The sequence below is a fragment of the Lissotriton vulgaris genome, chromosome 2_1 (genome assembly GCF_964263255.1).
Source record: "Lissotriton vulgaris chromosome 2_1, aLisVul1.2, whole genome shotgun sequence".
Classification (NCBI taxonomy): domain Eukaryota; kingdom Metazoa; phylum Chordata; class Amphibia; order Caudata; family Salamandridae; genus Lissotriton; species Lissotriton vulgaris.
The window spans coordinates 1,539,325,383-1,539,348,333 of NC_141687.1; the positions used below are offsets into that span (position 1 = coordinate 1,539,325,383).

At 45.9% G+C, this 22,951-nt stretch overlaps 1 protein-coding gene across 1 annotated transcript in view; it reads left to right on the forward strand.

Moving 5' to 3' along the window:
* Window positions 1–21,081, forward strand: part of LOC147732866 (dolichyl-diphosphooligosaccharide--protein glycosyltransferase subunit STT3A-like) — a 102,394-nt gene extending 81,313 nt beyond the window's left edge. Inside the window, 2 exon segments of the mRNA XM_086957407.1 lie at window positions 1,918–2,033; window positions 20,867–21,081. Of these exon segments, the coding sequence (XP_086813533.1) occupies window positions 1,918–2,033; window positions 20,867–20,905 (155 nt within the window). The 3' untranslated portion in view covers window positions 20,906–21,081.
* Window positions 21,082–22,951: the final 1,870 nt, after the last annotated feature.

Genomic DNA, 22,951 nt, shown 5'->3' on the forward strand with positions numbered 1-22,951 from the left:
CGGGACATCCTCGGTCGGAGTCAGGTGCCGTCTTATCTGGCAGGGCAGAATCTTGCTCCCTATCCCCCAAACTCGCCTCGAGCACCCGAACAATGGGACAGTCTCGCCCTACACTCCATCCCTCGCCCCACACTCCATCCCTCGCCCCACACTCCATCCCTCGCCCCACACTCCATCCCTCGCCCCACACTCCATCCCTCGCCCCACACTCCATCCCTCGCCCCACACTCCATCCCTCGCCCCACACTCCATCCCTCGCCCCACACTCCATCCCTCGCCCCACACTCCATCCCTCGCCCCACACTCTATCCCTCGCCCCACACTCCATCCCTCGCCCCACACTCCATCCCTCGCCCACACTCCATCCCTATCTCTCTCGCTCTCCGGCTATCTCTCTCTCGCTCACCCTCTATCTATCTTTCGCCCTCCCTCTATCTATCTATCTATCGCCCTCACTATCTATCCTATCACCACAGCATCACTCTGCACCACCACAGCATCACTCGGGGCACCACAACATCACTATGCGCTACCAAAATGCTTATAAGTACAACAGTAACTTACAATATTATTATAATATAATATTATTTCCAACATTGCTTAATATTTTGCAACAGCTATCATCTTGCAAATCATCTTTATACACCAAGACACACTTTGCTAAAAATTTAATGCAACACATTGTCCTATACAATGCCAAAAACTCAAACTTTAATGCTGCAAGACCTATTGCATTGCAAATGCTTGTTAATGCTTGTGGGGGTAATGGGGTGGGTCGCCACTGGGATGGTGCCAGTACGCAAGGCCCTCACTCCAGGTTATGGTCAACTAACTGCATTGGGAGTGGTGGTACTAGACCCCACCCCCCCCCTGTTAGAGGGGTGGTGATGTTATGCAATGTCACAAAGTAATTCCAACAGCTTATGTATATTTGTAATTTGGTGCATAGTATTGAGTAGTGTGTGTGTTTCATAAATGTACTCTTACGTTTATAAAGCAAAGTACAGACTGGACAATCGATTATTTAGTGTTATTTCTGCGCCCCTGCAAATGGCGATTACTAGCCCACACCACCTCCCTTGAGTAAGCCGCACACTGCTCTGCAACCCTACCCTCTGAGAGTCAGGCACTACAATTGGGTGTTTGGTTCCCAGTGAAGGACAAATGTAGTCATGTTATTTGTGCAGCCGTCACAGATGCTGCCACATTTTTCAACAGTTTCATTCACACTAGAGACTCTTGCCTGCTTCTTCAATGCAGAGAACAAAATCTGTAACAATCCAGAGATTTATATTTTCTGGGAAGCCCTGTTGCTGTCGCAGTTCCACGGCTTTCTTCCTCTTCTGCTGATGTGGGTTTACATCATCCTGCTCTTAGGCGGTACTGTAAATTTGGCCTGGCTTAATTTTGTATCTACCCAAAGTGTTCACTATCACTTTACCTATCTGTGCTTTGTAATCGGTTCTTGAGAGAACTTCAGAAGATGGGCAAACAAAGAGCAAGTACAAATTACTCCCCTTGATAATTGATACTCTGCCAGATTAATCTTACTCCAACGCCTAAGTATTTCCTGCCATAACTTTTTTTAGCAATTAAGACCTCTACTTTTACCGGATTTATTTTGGCTTGTATGGTGAAATACATAATGGGTTTGATGCGGCAGGCCAGGAATACGTAGGGGTATGCATTGTCCATCTTCTTGCTTTTAAAAGTTTGTGCCACGTTTTCTGTCGCACAAGCTATAAGAAGAATTAATAAACAGGACTGTTGTACTGATTAACATACTAACTAGAAGAGTAACTCATCATGAGTTTGTGAGTGCCTGTAGACTTGTCCTGTTTCCAGTTTGTCATGTCTTTCTTTTTGTCTAATTTCTGGGCTAATTTTGGTTTAATTTTAACTTTTTAATTTTTGTAGAAAGACCACCAGGGTATGACAGAGTAAGAAATGCGGAGATTGGAAACAAAGACTTCGAGCTTGATGTACTAGAGGAAGCATACACCACAGAACACTGGCTGGTCAGAATATACAAAGTAAGGAAGATTTTTTTTTCTTGATATCTTGCAGATAACTGCTGTTAATGTCATACACATGTGCAGATAGGGGGGTAATTTGCTGTATCTGTCGATTTTCTTTATAATTAAGGATCCCAGTTTTCCGTATTCACTGATTTGTTTTGCATATAAATACTGACACACTTCACAGGCTGCAGACTCTGCATCTAAAAAGATGCAGCAGACTACATTGCCAACGCCACTGCCTGTCCTGCGCCATCCCCATAGCCGGTTACAGTGCTATGTTACTGATGGCACCATTTTAGACTGATATTATGTGGCTAAACCAAGAGAAGATCAGAACTTGCTCTAAAGAACAGTCTCTTCTTAGGGCCCCGAATTTTGCCTAAATGGAGGAGTTATTTGACTCTGTTGCAGACTCCATAGCCATGGTGAATAATGAACGTTCACACACTTAAACCTGACTTATAAAAAGTCCTTTCTTGCTCTCCAGAAGGGGACCTTCCTTACTCCTCTGGAGCCCGATAGAAAAAGCATCTCGTTTTACCAAAGTAGTGTGTGGATTTGCAGAAGCTTTACTCTAAAGTGTGTCCAAAGTCTATCATTTTGATGAAATCCTGTATTTTACTTCATTGAGAGAGCCTTTGCTCCTGTTTGAAGAAGCTCTACTGGAACATGTCTTGGCTGCTCTTCTCTGGGCTCAGCAGTCCACAGACAAATTGCCTGACGCCATTATCCAGCTCTGGGTGATCCAAAATAATGTTGTTTGCAGCTTATTTTAAAATTTATTTTGAAGATGGGTTCAAAGCCAGTCATTTGAGGGGACAGGATCATATGGAACATTATTTGACAAGAATCCAAGCGGGGCTAGGAATGCATTTTAAGGTCCCCAAGTGTATATGTATTCACAAGAAGTATGCAGTTCATGTACAGTCTAGAGGAAAGGAAAGAGCGAATCAGTAGGTCTGCAGACCATAATCAAGCAAATTGAGGGGATATGTTTGATCAGAAGCAAGAGCCCTCACACACCCAGATGGGTGTCATGCTTCATCATAGGGAAGCTCCTCGTAGGGCTGGCGCTGCAGTGACCAGTGGGCCCTCGGTGGGGGGCGCTCTTTCCATGAAGATAAGAAGCCCTGATGAAGTGTGTGTGGAGGTGCACTGTGTGTAGATTGGTGACAAGGGTTTAAAAATGGTTGTTTTTCAATCATCAGGTTCACTTGTCATGAGTTAAAACGAAGTATGGCTGTATTGAAGACAATGATCCTTTACAGCTCACAAAGTGGTGACAACAGGGGTCAAAGCTGAATGCCCGCACAAATGAAAGTAATAAAGATAGAAAGTGGGGGCGTGTGTTTGGCCTGCAGTATCTATCAAAAGCAATGTCCCAAACAGACCGCCATCTGTTGTAAGTTGGTAATGGCAGCCGAATCAGGATGGGCCAGGTCTGCCTGCACAAGAGAAGGTAATGAAAAAAGAAAAAGGGGTGCATATTTGGCCCCTGACAAGTATCTAAATGGTGTCCTTAATGGACTGCCATCTTGGGGAGGAGTGTGGTGGGAATGTATCCAAAGCTTAAAGCTAAAGTAGTGAGCCGGTGCAGAATGTTGCAAGCGGCTCACATAGCACAATGGTGTAAATGAAATGCAGAAAGTCTCACTAGTCGAGGCAGACAGTTTGCTATTTATCCCACTCTGACATTTCTCACTTGACTAACGTCTCAGAGAAGCCAGTGTGAGGGAGTGAACAGTCAATATCCGAGAAGAGAGCCTTACCAAGAGTGTACAACCTCCCATGGTGAAGTCCACAGACAGACTGTGGGGCCTCCAATAGAGAAGGGGTCCAAAACAAGCACTAATAAAAAGTAGTCAAGAAGTCACCATAATGGTTGGGAGTGACAAATGTTCCATATAAATGCAGATAGATGTCTGCATAGGGAGGTGGTAGTGAATAAAGAGAGGGCCTTATAATAAAGATCCGTACTCAGGAGGACCCCTAGAGAAAGTTTTGGGTTGTGAAGATAGCTGTGGAGGTCAGGTATATGGCAAGCACCATTAATAGGGCACATCAAAGTGTGTCAGTCAGTGGTCAAGTTCACTCCACGTCATTTCGTTGTTGAGGCCAGTCATGTGTGGCTATGCGGTGTAGGAGGCTGACTCTCTTTATGGTATACCATGAGGTGGTTATACCATGCCCAGAGCCAAGAGATTCCCCCAGAAGTGTACAGGGCTCAATGCTCACCCAAAGTGCTCTCTTTGTGGTAGTGTGGGAAAGAAGCCTTAGGCCTTGCACAGAGGAGTGCAAGACTTTTGTTGTGCACGCAAAGACCAATAAATGACACATGACAAAAAAATGATCCACACCAATTTCATAAAAATAAGCTTTGCTCCAGATTTATTTTAAGACCAATATCTTCTCAAAAAGTTAGTACGTTTTTAAATAGAAATTGTTTTCAGTTTCAAAAGTGGACACTTCTTGCAATTTTCAATCTTTGGAATGTTAACCTATTGAGGAAAACAATAATGCGGTTTTACAGGTAATTAAGCAACTTACAAATCGAGTTTTAGGGTTGCAGGGTCAGCAGAGGGCATGGTTCAGGTCATCACAAACACTGCCCCACCAGCCGCTCATTGGCGGCTAGGTGCAGAGGTCAGAGTTGGAAGATCAGGCCCAATGTTACCCAACGGAAACTGGGGGTGATTGAAGATGCACTGCTTGCAAGTAAGTAGACCGGTTGCAGGGCAGAAACTTAGAAGGTTACAACAAGCGCATAAGGGCCACAAGGCAGCATCAAACATACACCACCAGCCGAACAGAGGCGGCTGGGTGCCAACACTCGGGGCGGGCACCCAATGCATGTGAATGGAGAAACTTAGATTTCAAAACAGGCTATTCAAGGAACACCAGCAACAGCACAGGTAAGTTGTGATGTTGTAGGCCCCAGGGACACAGTAAGTCAAGCTGCTCAAGGCCCAGGGACTTCGGATGTAGGTGTGTCCTTTGACGGCTGGGTTCTGTTACAGGAGCCAGTCACGGGGAGTCTTTCAATTTATACTGCAGGTGTCATTGTGGAGTCCAGAAGGAGGGGTCCAATGCTGAACTCAAAATTGCTGGGGAACCATTTCTGGATCATTTGGCCCGTGGATATCTGGTGCAGTTCGGTCAATGATCGCGGATGCGGAGGCCTCAAGAGTCCTTTGAGTTAGTTTCATGTGGACAGAGCCACTGTCTTGTTGAGTTCTAGTCTTTTCTCAAAGGCCTACTCAGAAAAAACAAACATATTCGATAATAATCAAGCACAATGGCTAATAATGCTAGTAAAGGAGTTTATAAGAGACGGTCATACAAAAATGCAGTCAGGAAATCAAATACTGGTACCGCAGAATCATATCTGTATTTTGAAAACCCCTATAAAAGGAGTGCTCAGTGTCCCAAGTGAAATTAGAACCAACAGGCTTTTGAGTGACAAAAATGTGGCATACAACGTGTTTTTCTTAATACAAGGAAACAACAACTATAAATAAACAATAATGACTCAACACTTTTTTTACAAAAACTGGAAATAGTCCGTTTTTTTGCAAGTTGATGACGTTTCGACCCCACTGTTAATGGGGGGGAGGGGGCGGGGGGGGGGTCTCTCCAGGACCTTACAATGATGAACATCTAAAGCACAGCCGGGCACTTAGAAAAAAGAGACATGAAATTAGAATCTGGAAAACGATCACTTAGATTGTGATCCGTTCAAATAATGTTGGGACTTACCCCAGTGAGGGGAAGTGGCGGGGATAAATCTTGCTGAAAGTAGAAGCATGTCATGGTAGACCACACTATGAATGGAGAGCAGTGGAGCCAAGCGATCTGTACCTCCAACTGCTGCTGGTTGAGATACAAGGAATCGATGTGAGCATTCATGCTAAAATGACAGAGAATGGCCCAAATATGATTCCGACCTCTATGCACACATCCTAACAGGATTGTGTCGTTGGGTGCTGTGTGCGCCTTGGATAGAAACGAATCCGGGAAGTGTTGAAGTCTGCTGCATGTCACAGGATTGAGTGACTGTGCCACTGTAGGAAGCTGGCTCTGTATATACTATACCAAAGTGAGGTATAGTATGCACAGAGTCCAGTGGACCCCAAAAGGTAGGCAGAGGTAAAGCAGATAGTACCTCACTCTATTTGTGGTAGTGTGGTCAAGCAGTAAGGCTTTATCAGAGGAGCGTGTTAAGCATTTGTTGTACACACTCAGTCAGCAAAGGAATTCACAAAGACTGAAATTCAGACCAATTGTTTTTGTATAAAAATATTCTTTTAGTTATGTTATTTTCTATAACCAAGCAAGCCTGGCACAAGTAAGCAGTAAATACTTTAAGTAGTAATGCAGTTTGTAAAGCGTTTCAATTGTAATTGTATATGCACTATGTTTGGATTACAGTACTGGTACTGCGAATACAATGCGTTGGAAATACAGTACATATACTTTATCTAGGCTTTTTAGTAAAATTACTGGTAAATTATTTTGAGATTATTTTTATTACACAGTGTAGTATAGCTGGATACTACACTGGGAAATTTCCTGTAAACAGGTAAGTAAAATCATTATTGTTAGTTAATACAATTTTAAAGATTTCTTTAAGTTTTCCAACTTCACGCTTAAAAACTTTTCATAGAAAAACAGTCAATGGTTATCCTTTGGAGAAAAATAGTGTTATCGGTTTAAAGGTAGGTACTTAGTTGTGGGATTTGGTGTTCTGGGGTTAGACCCGGGGGGGCCCCCGGGATCAAGGATGCACTCTTGTCACACTATCAGCTGCACTAGGGTGGCCGGGTGCAGAGTGCTGAGGCCCAATGTTATCCAATGGGCGATAGGGGGCCTCCGGTTGGTGGCTGCTGATGAGAAAGCCACTGGGTTGTGGGGGCGCAAAGCTCCTGGACTTAAGTTCAGGGCAAATGGTGGTTTAGGCCAGCAAAAAAAATGCACACTCAGCGGCACTGTGGGTGCGGAGTGCTGTTTTGGCATCAGGAGCCTTGTAGCTTTCAATGGGGAGTCTCTGGTTTGTAAAAGCACTGCAGGCTCGGGGACAAAAGTCTTCTGGGTGCGATCACCACTTGGAGAAGTAAGTTGGTATGTTGGGGGTTGGTTAGGCACCGTTGGTTGGGCCATCCAAGGCCGTGGGGCGTCAGGTGCAGGGGTGCCTTTTATGGTCGGATCTTCTTACCAGCTCCTGGTCTCGGTTGGGGGGACATTTATGGTTTGAGACTGCAAGCGTCGGCTAGAGGCAGGTAGGGGTCACCGGATCTCTGGTCAGGATTACCGGGGAGACCTCCTGTTGGTGTTGGGCCACTCAAACTCGGGCCGTGGGCTTTGGGTGCAGAGTGGTGCAGACCTGTGGATCCTTGCAGAACTGGAGTCTGTTTGAACAAATCCGATGTTCACAGGAGACATCGTTTTTGGGATTGAAGGCAGGTAGGTTCTCCGGGGTTGTTGAAGTTGCTGACTGCAGGACACACCAGTATTTCACTGGAGCAGGTTCGAGGTGGGTACAGGCCAGTAGGGCTAGGGCCAAGTCAGTGGGTGTCCTCCTTGTTAGCTTAATTACCGCTGTTCAGTCCTTCTTCTTTTCTTCTTGCAGGTTCTTGTCTGAGGAAGCAAGGTTCAGGGGTGCACCTAAATACTAGATTTAGGGGCATTACAGGTAGGTAAAAAAGGTTATGGACCAATGGGTCCCCCTATTATGCCACCCTCCAGTGGGAGGGGGCATAGGCCTATCCCTGGTTGGCTGGGTCCCCCTCATCTGCAAGATGGCGAGGACTGAGAGTTGTGCTTCCCCTCGCCTCCCCCACCTGAGGGGTGGAGTTGGTAGAAGTGGGCACACCTCTCTTCCTCACTTGTCTTTCCCGCCAGTTCTCCTGCACAAGGTGGGGGTCAGAACCAGTTGGGACCAGTTGCTGAAAGCAGCAAGTGGCCTGGGGAAACTCACAAAGGCGGCAAGCCTTTGAAGCTTCCCCTTCATGAACCCTGCCCATCCTGGGGGAGGAGATTCTGCACCTGGTCCCAGGATGTGCATTGTTTCAGGCCCCCGAAAGCAGCAGGTTCTCGACCCAGGGGTCCAAAAACATGTCTGGTGGTGGCAGCTGAAAACAGCCACTCAGCCTGGACACTAGTGACAGGTGTTTTTCAGAGGGCGTCTCTAACATGCCCTCTGTTTGCATTCATTCATGAAATCCCACGCTGGCCTCAGTGTGGGTTTAATGTGCTGAGACGTTTTATACCAAACTTCGCCGTTTTCAGTGTAGCCATTATGGTGCTGTGGAGTTTGGAATGACAAACTCCCAGCACTCTTAATGGCAGCACTGCACTTACAATGTCTAAGAATGGACTTGACACTGTAGGGGTACCGGGCTAATGCACCTCTACCCTCACCACTGATATAGTGCACACAGCTATAGGGGTGACTGATCTATGCCAGGACAGTGGGTTGTAGGCATGGACAAGGGAAGCCCTTTGAGGTCTTCCCTGGGCACAGTGCCCTGGCATCCTGTGGTACCATTTACCAGGGCCTGACATGTGGCCGGAGATGCCAATTCGGTTTTGGCAGTGTTAGGGAAAAAACATTAGCAGGAGCCCAGGGCACACTCAGTCAAAGCACATCAGCAGAAAGAGGGCACTTTCTCACAGTCACGTAATCTGGAGGACCTCCAGGGTCAGCCTTCAGTAGCGAATGCATTATGTACGCAGCGCATCTTCCCCTCGCTAGTTATAGCATGAAACGATTTGCAGAGCGAAGCACGTCTAATCTGAGTGTCAAGACAGTACTATGGAAGACCAGCATGAGCTATCGTGCGTCTCTGAGAATATGACTATCAGAAAGGCATGATTGGGGGACCGAGTGGGGTGTGGAGCTACTGGAAATAAAAAGGTCTCTATCTCTAAATAGGACTGAGATAAAAGGAAATGTACATGTAGGTGCATCAAGGAGATCCTTAACTATGACGTAGGAGTAAGGAGTCTGTTACAGGGTATCAAAAAGTCCCTCTTAGCTCTACATATAAAAGGATATATGCATGCAGATACACAAAGGAGGTTTATAATAGCACAGAGTAAAATGACATGATAGCAGTAAGTGCAATATGTTCAAAGTACATATATCAGGAGAATTATACACATACAGCATTATGCTAGGGCTGACAGTAAACCACATCCATTACAGTTTGTAAGAGTTGTCACAAAGCTAAGCCATTCTTCTGAGTACTTCAGGCCTCGGTCAATAGAATTACTCCGTTCCATCCATTTACTTTCCATCTTTTGTAGAATGTGTTTGATATTGGCTCCTCTTTCTAGGATCGCAGCCATGTCAATCACCAGCCATTTTAGGTTATCAACTGTATGTGTTTTGTCAATTAAATTGGTCACTAATGGTGCATTAGGTACAGTGCACCTTATTCTGCTTCGGTGTTGACAAATCTTGGCTAATGTAGGCTGTGAAGTTTGGCCAATGTCAGGCAATCCACAGGGGCACTAGACACGATATATTACATTTCGTGAATTGCTGTTTGATACAAAATTAAGTTCATAATTAACATTGTTGTGTATTCAAATACTTTAGTATCAAAACAAAAGGTACAAGCAATGCAATTCCCACAAAGAAAATGACCCTTTAAGGCTCATGCTGTTTCTAATGTTCTCGGTTTGGAGATATTGGAGCATTGTGTAGACAAGTGAACCAAACGGTCTTTGATATGTTTGCCGCGCTTGGAAGAAAACATCAGGACGTGTAGTGAGGGATCTATGTTTTCAATCCGGTACCAATTCTTTGAAATAAAATTACGGATCTTGTTTGTTTGAGTGCAGAAGGTGGTTACGCATATCAATTTTTCAACAGGGGTCTTTCCTTAGGGGAAAGTAATTCTTCTTGCTGGCAATACCACGCATGTTTAAGAGAATTCTTAGCCATTTTTTCGGGTAGCCTCTGGCCACCAATTTGTCCCTTAAAATAAAGGCTTCTCTAAAGTAATTTTCTTTGCAGGAGTAGTTTCTACGAAGATGCAGCCATTAACCAATGACTACTGTTGTAGGTGTTGTCATGAAGTCCAAAAGGGTCAGCCAACGCTGTACTTGTATGCAGGATTGCTGGGGAACATTTTGTGGATCGCTGGGCCACCTGGACACAGGCCCGAGGCGTCTGGTGCAGATCGGTCAAGAGAGCCGGAGGGAACCAGATCCCTTTGGATTGGTTTCTTGTAGACCAAGCCACTGTCCTCCGTAGTTCTGGCCTTTCTCAAAGGTTGGTAGTCCTCTCAGGAGTTGTGGAGGTCGCTGGTTGGAGGACAGGCGTTGTTCTGTTTGCAGGGTCTTTGAAGCTGCAGACAGGCAGGTAGGGCTTGGGCCAAATCAGTGGGTGGTGTCAGTCTTCTCTGCATGGCGTCTTCTTCATCCTTCTTAGGTTAGCCACCTAAATACTAGATGTAGGGGCATTTTAAAGGAGTGACAAGTAGGGCCAATGTACATGTTACCTGTGGAGTCTCTATCCTCAATTAAGCCACCCTCCTGTGGTAGGAGGCATAGTCTTAGTCCTGATTTAGGAGTCCCTCAATCTTCAAGATGGTGGTGCCTGAAAGATGTGCTTCATCTCACCTCCTACACGGTAAGAGTGGAATTGGCAGAGGCGGGTACACCTCTTCTCTTGCCCCAGAATTGGAACTTCCATAGATGCTTTTGTATCATTCCCCGTCGTCGGAATGGGAGTCTCAGTAACAAAATAACATAGCAGTAGGTACAAAAGAGAAAGAAAAAGGCCTAGGCCTCATTCCCTTTTGTATCATATCCGCCTCTTTTTGTAAAAGAGACCAAACTTAGGCGTCAGCCAATCAGAAGAGCCTCACCCCATAGAACCCTCCTGAAGGAACCTCAGAGCCTCTGATTTTCTACTGCACGTTGTGCTTAGGGAGTCTCCTTTGAGCTCTTCTCAATCTCTACTCTTTCAGTAGTTTTTTCTTCAGGATTTCTCTACAAGTTGTTAGCTGTTCATTCCAGGATGTCAGATAAAGAAAAGAAGGTCCTTTTCAAGCCATGTTCCACCTGTGGCAAGAAAAGGCTATTTGTTGAGGATAAGCATAATGACTGCATCGCATGCCTCTATCCTGATCATAAGGCTGCGGACTGCAAGATCTGCCGCACCTTTTCATCCAAGACCCTCTGGGATCGTGAGGGTAGGCTTCTTACATGGCTCCAGAAGTTGAAGTCCAAAAAGGTCACAGTCTCCAGTGATGAGGACTCTTCTTCAGCGTCATCAGCTGGAAGGTCAGTCAAAAAGGGTAGGGGTTCCCCTTCTCCCTCTGTGAAGCATCCTTCTAAGGCCTCAAAAAAGACCCCTAGAAAGTCTGAGAGCCAAGGCCCAGTTGGGGTGTCGACGACGACAGCAACGTTGACGAAGATGTCGACGACAACAACTAAGTGTTCGTCGACGGTGGTGACGACGACAGTGTCGTCGTCGAGGGCTTCCACGACGACCACATTGACGACGACAGGAGCGTCGACTGTCTCGTCGCCGACTGCATCGACGACACCCATCTCGTCGTCGAGTGTTTCGGCGGCGACGACTGTTCCCTCGACGAGGCCGACGACGGCAGTATTAACAGCACGGGATCGTCGACTATTTTATCATCGGAGAAAAGAATTACAATATTACAATTTCAATGACCAGGATTACACCGGACATGACCTCTCCTAGGAGAGTTACCCCCTTGCCTCCAGCTCTACTTTTAGAGGAGGATGAGGATGAATCAGAGGATTGTATTGTATTGTATTGTAATTGCATTTATATAGCACTTACTACCCCTGACGAGGCGTCAAGGCGCTTTTTTGGTGGCTAGCACGCTACTCCGGGACCCACAGAGAATTCGTGTTGAATTAGTACAGTGAAACATGCAAGTACATTTTAAGTGGTGGATAGGTTAGTCAGTTGTTTGGATTTAGAAGGATAGAGTAGGACAAAGGTTTGTATTTATTTATCGCTCGCTTGTTGACGCATGCTATTCAGGGAGCCTATAAAAGATTAGTGGTGAATTAATATGGTGAAATAGGAGGTAATTTTAGTGGTGGATATTAGTCTGTTACTTGGAGTGAGAAGGATAGCGGATGGATAAAAGGGGAAGAAAGATTTGAATTCATATAGCACTTGTTACCCCTGGTAGGTGTTGAAGCGCTTTTTTGGCGAGTAGCACACCACTCTGGAACCCATAAAGGATTAGTGTTGAAAATTAGTATAGTATAAATATGAAGTAATTTGAGTAGTAGATATGTTATTCAGTTATTTGGGCAGTATATTAGTATAGTTAAATATGGAATTTGAGAAGTGAACATGTTAGTCTGTTAATTTTGATAGAAAAAGGATAGTGGAGGGATAAAAGAGTGAAGGATTTTTTTAAGTCAACTGATGGAAGGATCATTATATATTTGTTAGTGATAAAAAGATGGACTGTTAGGTGTAATTACAGCAGGGAGAGTGTGTCTGAGTGGGATGTAGTTATTTATGGTGTTTGGCGTTGTGTTGGTAATGAGTGTAATGGTTAGTGGTATAGGATAGTTGTGTACTGTTTGTGGGTGATGGTGGATATGTGTGGTAGTTGGGATAATAGGGTGTGTAGATGTGGTTTGGTTGGGTTGGTGGTGCATGCTGGTACATTAATCTGTGCATAGTTTTGTGCGTGGTGTATATTTGGTGTGAGTGTGTTGCTCTGTTTGTGGTTGTGGATGGTGTGGGCTGGGTATTGTTAAATGAGAAAAAGGGCAGCATTTCTGGCCCTAGTCCCGACCAGTCTCGAACAGGCCCGAACAGGCCCAAACAGGCAACTACCCTTGTCCTCTCCACCCTTCGAGACTGGTCGGGCTGAGACGCCCTAAGCCTGACCTTTTTTGTAGCCCTAGTAATCAGGTGACCCCTTCCGCCAATGGGAACCCTAGCCCTAACACTATCCAATCACAACACTAGCCCTAACATCTAGAACCAATAGGAGACCAGGACCTTGCAGCCAATCTTAACCCTAGTCCAAGCACCCAATCATGTCAAAAACCCTGATCTCTACGTCCAATAAAGGCCTTAGCCCTACCTCTAGTCCCAACCCAAGTCCAAGCAGCCAATGGTACAGGTAGCCCTAGTCCCTACTTCCAATAGAAAGCATAACCCTACTCTAAGTCCCACAACTGGTCCAACAACCAATCACACCAGAAGCCCTAAAGAGCTACTTCCAATTAAAGGTCTAACCCTAGCCCTAGTCCCACCCTACTCCCAACAACCAATAACATAGGAAGCCCTAGTCCCTACTTCCAATAGAAATCCGAACCCTAGCCCTAGTCCCAACCCTGCAATGATTGAATCACAGACAGAGAACCCAATGAGGACATTAACCCTAACCCAATAGAAACACCAATCAATGTACACATGTGCCAACCACCAGCACACCATATAAGGTCCCAGCAACCTCAGACAAGGTTTGCTGGCCAGGGAGTTCGAAGCTGCTTGCTCCTGTTCAGAATCTCCTAGGAGACAGACGGGCTCAATCCGCAACTTTGGACTTCAGCAGGTAAAGGCTTCACTAACTCGAAATCTAACAATACTGTTTGAATTCCAGCTTCTGGTTAAATGCCAAGAGACGGATTCTGACGGAGAGTACAACCAGGAATGTGGTTATGATCATCATTCTGCCCAACCGCAACAGTACTCGAGACAAGACATGGTGTCGGTACCATCGTCTCTTACAGGACCGTCACAGTATGCTACAGGTTTATAAGTCTAGGTGTTCACAACCTGCTGCTGTTCCAATTGCTCAAGCCATGCCTGTCCCTGCGACTCCAGCATTGGCTGCCCAGGAATCCTCTCAGCCACAGACACCGGTTCTACAGGAGTCTTCGATTCCAGTGAACACCAATGATGATTCCTCTGATGAGGATCAACATTTTGATGACAGGACTGATCAAGATACCAAATGGGATGAATGTCATCCTGGACCCAGCATCTCCCTGTCCGAATCCGATTGACTCCCCGCCAGCTGATATAGGGGGATTTCATAAGCTAATGGAGAGAGCGTCTGGGAGATTCAAACTATCTATGCCCTCGGTTGCCACAGAATGTTTCTTATACGATTTTAAAGAGCCTTATAAGACAACAAGATCTATCCCTATTGTCCAGCATCTTTGGGATGAGGACCTTAAAGCAATGAAAAATCCAGTGACGGTGGTCCCTGTGCGACCGAGCCTCGACAAGAAATACAAAGCGCCTGAAGATGGTCCGGCGTCTGACTGGACATCCGAGACCGGACTCTGTTATTTCTCAAGTGGCGCAGAGAAAGTCACGTAACCCCTCAGCTCCATTGACAACTCCTCCGGATAAAGAGGGCAGGAGGTTAGATAACGCCGGAAAAAAATGTCTTCCATGGCGAGTCTACTAGTGCGGGCAGCTAATGCCTTGGCGATATTGGGGAGATGCGATCGCCAACTATGATGTGATGTTTCGCCGTACTTGGAGCAACTTCCTCCAGAGGCAAAAACGGAGGCTATAAAAGTTTTGCAAGAAGGTGAGGTTACATCAATGGAAATCATTGACTGTGCAATGGACATTGCCACGACGGCATTCCGCTCTTTGGCTGGAGCTGCGGTCCTTCGTCTCCAGGGATGGCTTAAGGCGACTTGGTTTAGACCTGAAATCCAGAATAACATCCTGGATCTTCCTTTTGATGAAGAAGCATTATTTGGAAAATTGATAGATTACACTCTCCAGGATATTAAAAAAGATACTAAGACCGCTAGATCTCTGGGTACGCTTCAGTACCGTAAGGCTCATTTTAGAGGTTCCAGAGGCAAAATCACCAACTACAGAGGCTCTTATCAACAGCAAAGGTACTCATCCTATGGCTCAGGTTCACAACAATACCGCCAACCTCATCAACAAAGGCAGGGCCAGTCCTCGAATTTCTCAAGACCCAATACCAGAGTGAAGCAGGCTCGCTAAGGACGTGATACGTCCAAGAGACAATAGCGGCCTCCTGGCTCTTCCTACTGTGCCCACCTCCGAAAGGTCATCAGTAGGAGGCAGGGTGTCACAATACCTTCAGAACTGGTAGAAGATAACATCAGACAGTTGGGTGCTAAACATCATTCGAAAGGGCCATACTTTAGAATTCACACACATCCCTCCATCCAAGCCCCCTGCTGCCATTACATCAAAACATCTGCGTCTTCTGCGGCTCGAAGTTCATCAAATGCTACTGAAGGGTGCTGTAGAGTCGGTCCCCTTCGCTCAAAGAGAAGGACTCTATTCCAGGTTCTTCCTGGTAAGGAAGACGCTAGAGAAATGGCGCCCCATTTTAGATCTCGGGGAGCTCAACACCTATCTCATCTCCCTGTCTTTCCGGATGGTCTCTCTTCAAAGACATTCTACATCTAATCAACCCGGGGGATTTCATGGCCATGCTCGATCTCGAAGATACGTACTTTCATGTTCCGATTCACCCAGCACACAGAAGGTTTCTACGATTTACAGTAGCCAAGAGCCACTTTCAATTCAGGGTTTTACCCTTTGGTCTTCGTTCAGCCCCGAGAATATTCACGAAGGTGCTGGCACCAGTAGCAGCGTTTCTACGGAAGAATCACTTTCAGGTTTTCCTTACCTGGACGATTGGTTACTGAAGGCTCCGTCCAGGGAGGCCGCGAGGGATGCGGTCGAGGCATGTACCAACCTGTTTCAGAATTTAGGTCTCACCTTAAACAAAGAGAAGTCTTCTCTGGTCCGTCCAGGACAGCACGCTTCCAGGGACCCATCTTGAACTCGGATCTCAAGAAAGTTTTCCCAACCTTGGAGAGGCAAGTAAAACGCCAGACCATGGCGCTAGACTTACAAAAAAAAAGGTGTCTTTCAGTACGCCGCTACAAATCTCTTGTGGGGGTGATTTCATCATGCATTCCTCTAATTCCACACTGCAGATTGAGGTTGCGTCCTCTTCTGGAGCAGCTGGACATCCAATGGGTCGTTAGACGACAAGGTGACCATCACCTTGGCAATGAAAAAAGCGGCCTTGTGGTGGACAAAGCAGGAAAACTTGTCCCAAGGTCTATCCTTCGTTAGAGATCCATCTCCTCCGGTGGGGACGGCGGATGCGTTGTTGGATGGTTGGGGAGCAGTGCTGCAGGACCTGCATGTCAGTGGACCTTGGTCTCCACAGAACCGTCGGCTCCACATCAATCTCTTGGAGCTCAGAGCAATCAAACTGGCTCTTCAAGCTTTTCTCCCTCGCCTAAGAGGTTCAAAGGTCTTCATCTGAACAGACAACACCACGGCCATGCATTACGTCAACAAAGAAGGAGGAACCAGATCTCTCCCATTATCTCAGGAAGCTCAAGAAATCTGGGAATGGGCGATCCTTCACGAGATACCTCTGCAGGCAGAACACCAACCAGGGGTTTTAAAATGAGAGCGCAGACAGACTAAGCAGATTATCCTCGATCAGTCACGAGTGGGAACTGAACCAACGGATTCTGGACGAGATCTTTCAACAGTGGGGCAAACCTATAATAGATCTATTTTCCACACCGACCAACAAGAAATGCCGGTCTTATGCAAGCAGGCTTCACCACCGAGGATCATTGGGGAATGCTCTTTGGATAGCTTGGTCAAGGACCTTTGTCTACGCCTTTCCCCCCATTACACTGATCCCGAGACTCATCAGGAAGATAAAAGTGGAACCATGCAGGATGATTTTGGTAGTCCTTGCTTGGCCGAGACAGTTCTGGTTCACGGAACTCCATCTGTTGTCGCTGGCTCCTCCTCTTCTCTTGAGAACCATTCCAGACCTTCTCACAATGTCCGAAGGACAAATTTGGCATCCGGATCAGTCTTTGCACCTGACAGCATGGCTCCTGAGCAGCGACAATTTATGAATCTTCCTATCTCTAATGAAATAAAAGAAGTTCTCTCCCAGGCTAGAGCCCATTCCACGAACAAGACTTACCGTCTCAAATGGAAGAGATTTTGTATTTGGTGCAGAAAGGAAGGGGTTGACCCTTTTTCTTCAAAACCTCATCAACTTCTGCCTTATCTTTTGTCCTTTGCTAAGACGGGGCTGGCCCATTTGTCCATTAAAGTTAATTTGGCAGCAGTTTCTAGATACAGGCGTTCTGAGTCTGGACCTTCTCTTTGGTCTTACAGGATAGTGAAACAATTTCTCATAGGGTTGTTCTGTGTCTACCCATCGGTGAGGCCTCCGCCTCCTACTTGGCAATTGAATTTGGTCCTCACTCAACTCATGAAGGGCCCATTTGAACCAATACATCGAGCGGACATGAAATTCCTTTCTTGGAAATTGGCTCTCCTTCTTGCTCTCACATCTGCAAGACGCATTGGGGAGTTGCAGGCTCTTACGATCCAAGAGCTGTTTCTCCAGTTCAAAAGAAATACAGTAATCTTGAGAACGAACCCGAAATTCATTACCCAAGGTGCCCTCAGACTTCCACTTAAATGAGCCGGTTATTCTTAAAGCTTTCTTTCCTCACCCTACTACACCAGCGGAAAGATCATTGCATTCTCTGGATATACAACAGTGCTTAAAATTTTATTTGGATCGCACCAAGGGATTCCGTAAACCCTCCCAATTGTTCATTGCTTTTGGTGGTCCTTCCAAAAGTCTCCCTATATCAAAGCAAGGTATTGCGAGGTGGATTACAAGTGCCATTCTACATTGCCATACTGCAGCGGGTAAGTCACTGACCAGCAAAGTTAGAGCGCATTCTACAAGATCAGTGGCTTCTTCAACAGCTCTCTTTGCAGGAGTGCCCATCAAAGACATTTGCAGGGCTGCGACTTGGAGCAGCGTGCACACCTTTACGAAGCATTACTGATTGGACTCCTTCAAACAGGAAGACACGGTTCTGGGCCAGGCAGTACTGAGGAGCCTCTTCCACTGATTGGTGAGCTTTCCTTTCTATCCCACCTTCCTTATTCTGCACATTTTGTATCTTCATGCATTGCTGGTTGTTACAAGGTATATTTATGCTACCATTTTTTTTTTTTTTTTTTTTTGCTTACTGCTTACTACTGTAATACAAAAGCATGGGAATCTATGAAAGTTCCAATACTGGGGCAAGAAAACAAGTTACTTACCTGTAACTTTGGTTCCCCAGTATTGGTAACTTTCATAGATTCCCATGCGCCCACCCACCTCCCAGCAGATATGGTGACTGTTACACAACGGCTGCGAAAATCTGAGGTTCCTTCAGGAGGGTTATATGGGTTGAGGCTGTACTGATTGGCTGATGCCTAAGTTTGGTCTCTTTTACAAAAAGAGGCGGATATGATACAAAAGGGAATGAGGCCTAGGCCTTTTTCTTTCTCTTTTGTACCTAATGCTATGTTATTTTGTTACCGAGACTCCATTCCGACGACGGGAATGATACAAAAGCATGGGAATCTATGAAAGTTACCAATACTGGGGAACCAAAATTACAGGTAAGTAACTTGTTTTCTTCCTAGTTTTTCCCTCCGGTTTTCCGCACAAAGTGGGGTTTTAAACCAGGAGCTGCCATCTTCTGATAGCAGCAGAGTCTGGGGATCGCAGTACAAAGGCAGCAGGCCTTTGAACCTTCCCTGTTGAGCACTGTGCTCCTCCTGGGAGTGACACTACTGCCAGGGATGTGCTTTGTTTCTGGTCCCAGCGAGAACGGGCACTTGACCCAGGGGTCCAGAAACCTGTCTGGTTTAACAAGCTGCCTAAAGCCATTCTGTTATGACACCACAGTTGGTAGTGTTTCTGGGGCACCTCGGAGGTGCTCTGGGAGTACACATTTCAATAAATCCGACACTAGCATCTGTGTGGGTTTATTGATAGCAGTAGTTTGGAACTAAGCACTCCTGTGTTCAGAGAAGTCATCATGGTGATCTGGAACTCGCTGGTCAAGATGAACGTCTGGATCATCAAGCTGATCTGGAAATCTGAAAGAAACAGGTTAGTGTTAGATTTCTTACCTTAGAATATCCCTAGGCGTCAGACTGGATCCAGAAAGTTTGCGTAGCAGTACCCCTGCGCGTCGGCAGGTGTCATCTGCGGCTCCGCGTGCGTCGCCGTAGTGATCACCGGGATGATGTCGTCGGAGTACTTAGACGCCGCCCTCCCGCGCTGACGTCGGTTCTTCTTTTCTCCGCGCCAGCAAGCGCAGATCCGAGAAGAGCAGTACTCGTAGTCAATTTTTTACTAAACTTTTGGAATGTTGTGTAAAGAACTGACGTCAGCACACAGGGGTGACGTTTAGGTAGATACCGCAACGTCATTACGGCAACCATGACGCCAACGACTAACGCAGAGTCGACCGACGCCACCTTCCGACGCGCAGGGGTACTGCTGAAGAAAAATTCTCCTGATCCAGTCTGACGCATGGGGGTAATTCTAAGGTGAGGAATCGATAACTAATATATGTCTCTTACAGACACATCTTTTCTGAAGGTAAGTAACTTGTTCATCACTGGGATGAGTGCGGGTTTATTAATTCGAGGTGTTTGATAACAAATACCATATGTTTCACTGAAGCCATTATGTAGCTGGGAAACCTGTTTTGACCAACGCCCAGTACATACCTTAAGATGGCTACCCTGCTCATTTGCAATATCCAGTAATAGAACAAGACATCACAGGGGAATATCTGTTCATGCAGATAATGTCCTCACATAAAATATAATGCACCCTGCCTAGGGCTCAAAGGCTTGCTGTATGAGTAATAACCTATATTATATGTGGTGACTTTGGCATGACACACAGGAGTGTGTCATGTCCTGTTTTCACTCATTGTTTGCACCATGTCACACAGCCAGCAATGACAGTCTGTGTGGAATTTGTGTGTGGGTCCTTTAGGGGTGAATCGGATATGCTGCATCCTTTTGAGACACTTTCTAGCATTCATCGAACTAGGGACTTACATGGGTGCTAAAGTCCTAAGCCAGTTGTTGCACAATTAGACAACCCCTTTTCTTGGGGAAGGAGCACTGGCACTGAGGTCTGGTTAGCAGGCCTCGATCCTCTGTCTGAGTCGAAAATCGTCATCATCTACTGGCTGAAAAGGGGCTATAATTTGGGGGGTAACTGCAACAAAAGCCCTACCTCCTACAATTAAACTGTTCACTTGAATGCGTCTTACGCAGCAATACTTCCCTATTGAAGAAAAGGCATATACTGCATGCATTTATTTAAATTCGGTTTCTGGGAGGAGTCTCCTTCGGGACTTAGTCATAGGGGGCCAAGGTCCAAAGTACCACCAGCAGGTGCTAGTTAACTGAACTGGGGTGTCTGGTTGCAGAGGTGCTGGTCGAGTTGGTAGCTGTGCCCGCTACACCGGTGTAAAGAGGGGGGGGGTCGTCTAGAAACAGGTTGCAGAGGGGGACTTCTGGGCAAGTCCGGGAGCTCCCAATGGGCGGCTCAGGTCACAAGGGTACTGGGGGAAAGGTTGCCCAGACGGTTTGTCGGTACCCAGGCTGGGGCACTCGGTGCAGAGTGGAAAGGTCAGCCGGGCTCTGTGCATCCTAGAGCCTTGCACTTGTCGGTGTCGCTGGTTGAGTTTGCAAATTGAGGACAGCTGGGCCACTCTGGAAGTGGGCCTCTGCAGTGCTGACCCCCCTCGACAGCTGCTCGGTATCTATGCAATAGCCCCCACATGGTGACTGACAATGCTTATTAAATATGCTAATGTAACCGTTGATCTAAACTTTGCGTGCATTGTGGTTTACACTAGGATGACATCTGTTTTTTTGGTGGCTATTCATCCTACATATTGGTTTCTAAAAAAAAATTACAGTTCATCTTTATTATTTTTTACAGGTAAAAGACCTTGATAATCGTGGGTTATCAAGAACATAGTTGCCTTCAGCCTTGATGCAAGCAGCACTGAAAGAGCCTTCACCTGTGAAACAGATGATGTTTTTTATACCATTTCTAACTGCAGGATGAGATTGGATTTAATTGCCTGTGGTCATGTATAATACAGTCCATATTGGGTGAATGATTTGTATAAATAAGAATGCGTTCCCAAATGATTTTTTTTGTTTTTCTTTAATTTTACAGTGGCCAAATAAAGAGGAGGTTAGACATGTCTCTTTTCTATGTCTGGTGTCTTGCGAGAAAGTATTAACGAGCCACATGCATCCATTACAATATTTACCAATATTTAAACTGTTGTGTCTATAGCATTCCTACACCCCAAGCTGTGAATCTGCTTAACTGAAGAGGGAACACAAACCCTGATAAACGAGGTAATTACATCGGGTAAAACAGTAGCTTACTTACATAGATGACCATGTTGATTCGAGAGTATGGTCTATCAGGTATGTAAAGAAGATAGGAATATGTACTTGTTAGGTTCTGTGCTTTAATTCAACTTGGTCTTCGGATGTCCATTCAATGTGGTTATCATCACAACACCATACTCAGTAAATCCTTAAGTTTATATGTAGGATAATACTTCTTAATCGTATCCAATGTGAAGCTTATACAGTTTTGGTCTCTTTTTGGATCCATTTTATTTTGTGACATCAGTTTAACGTCATTGCTTCTGTAAATGTAACTGTAGCATTCATCTCCCATGTGTTAGAGATAACTGATAAGCACATAACAAGGTAGGCCTCTGCTTTCTACTAGGATTAAAATAGTCCATAAGCTGATCATTTTGAAGAGCTCCTCTAAGTCATTCACTGTACCATAAAAGAGGTGTCCGTAGGTACTCCCTTTCTTTGGTCTGTTATGCTTAACAGTTACAAAGGAAACTCAGAACATTGATTGGAATGAGAGTATCTCTAACACAAGTAGATTTCTCTAAAAATAGGCACCCTGCAATCACTCAAAGCTCATTTGACCGGAAACTGGTTCCCCGTGATGGGAGATAATCCAATTTTAGTTGTAAGAGCAGATTTAATGCATAGATGTAGTTTATTTTTCGTGGCTGATTTAATATGCAAACACAACAGGTGATGGACCGAATGTGGATCAAGGTCCTCGGATGCTTGATTCCGTTCTGGGAAGGACATGGCTTTTGTAGTTCGGACTGGACTGTTCCCATGGGGCACAGGGTCAGAGCTGATTTGCATATCGCCATTGTCTAACCCAGGGTGGTGTGGAGTGCAAAAAACGATGGATTTGGGCCCAGATCTTTGGACTGGGGTGAATGTGTGACATTGATCCACATTCGGTCCATCACTTGTTTTGTTTGCAATTGCCGCCCCAAGTGCGCTGGGGATGCCCAGACGTGGGTCCCAGGCACTCCACACCACTGGAGTCAAGCTAGCCGGGCTGATGAGAGGGGTTACCTCGAAACCGGTCCGGTCCTCGGATGCTTGATTCCGTTCTGGGAAGGACATGGCTTTTGTAGTTCGGACTGGACTGTCCCCATGGGGCACAGGGTCAGAGCTGATTTGCAAATCGCCATTGTCTAACCCAGGGTGGTGTGGAGTGCAAAAAAACGATGGATTTGGGCCCAGATCTTTGGACTGGGGTGAATGCGTGACATTGATCCACATTCGGTCCATCACTTGTTTTGTTTGTTTTTGATTTAATATGCAGTTATTGGTAACACAGGATACTGCACGAGAAACATCCCCTCTCAGTACAATCTTTATCAGTAAATAGCAGTAACTTTCAGCTACCCTTAACATATGAAGCTGTTCAATGCAAACCTTTTACTCACAAAAGGTGATGGGACGAATGCTTGCAATTTGTCTAACCACTGCCAATCGTTTGGGATAGCATCCCAACCCATCATGCTTTTGCTTACCATTCCACCTCCGTTTGGACCCAGCCATATGCAGATCAGCCTTGACCCTGCTCCTCATAGGAACCGTCCAGCCTGAACCTTACACGCCAGAACCTCACCGGAACATAAGCAACCAAGGACCGATTTCACACTGATAAAGG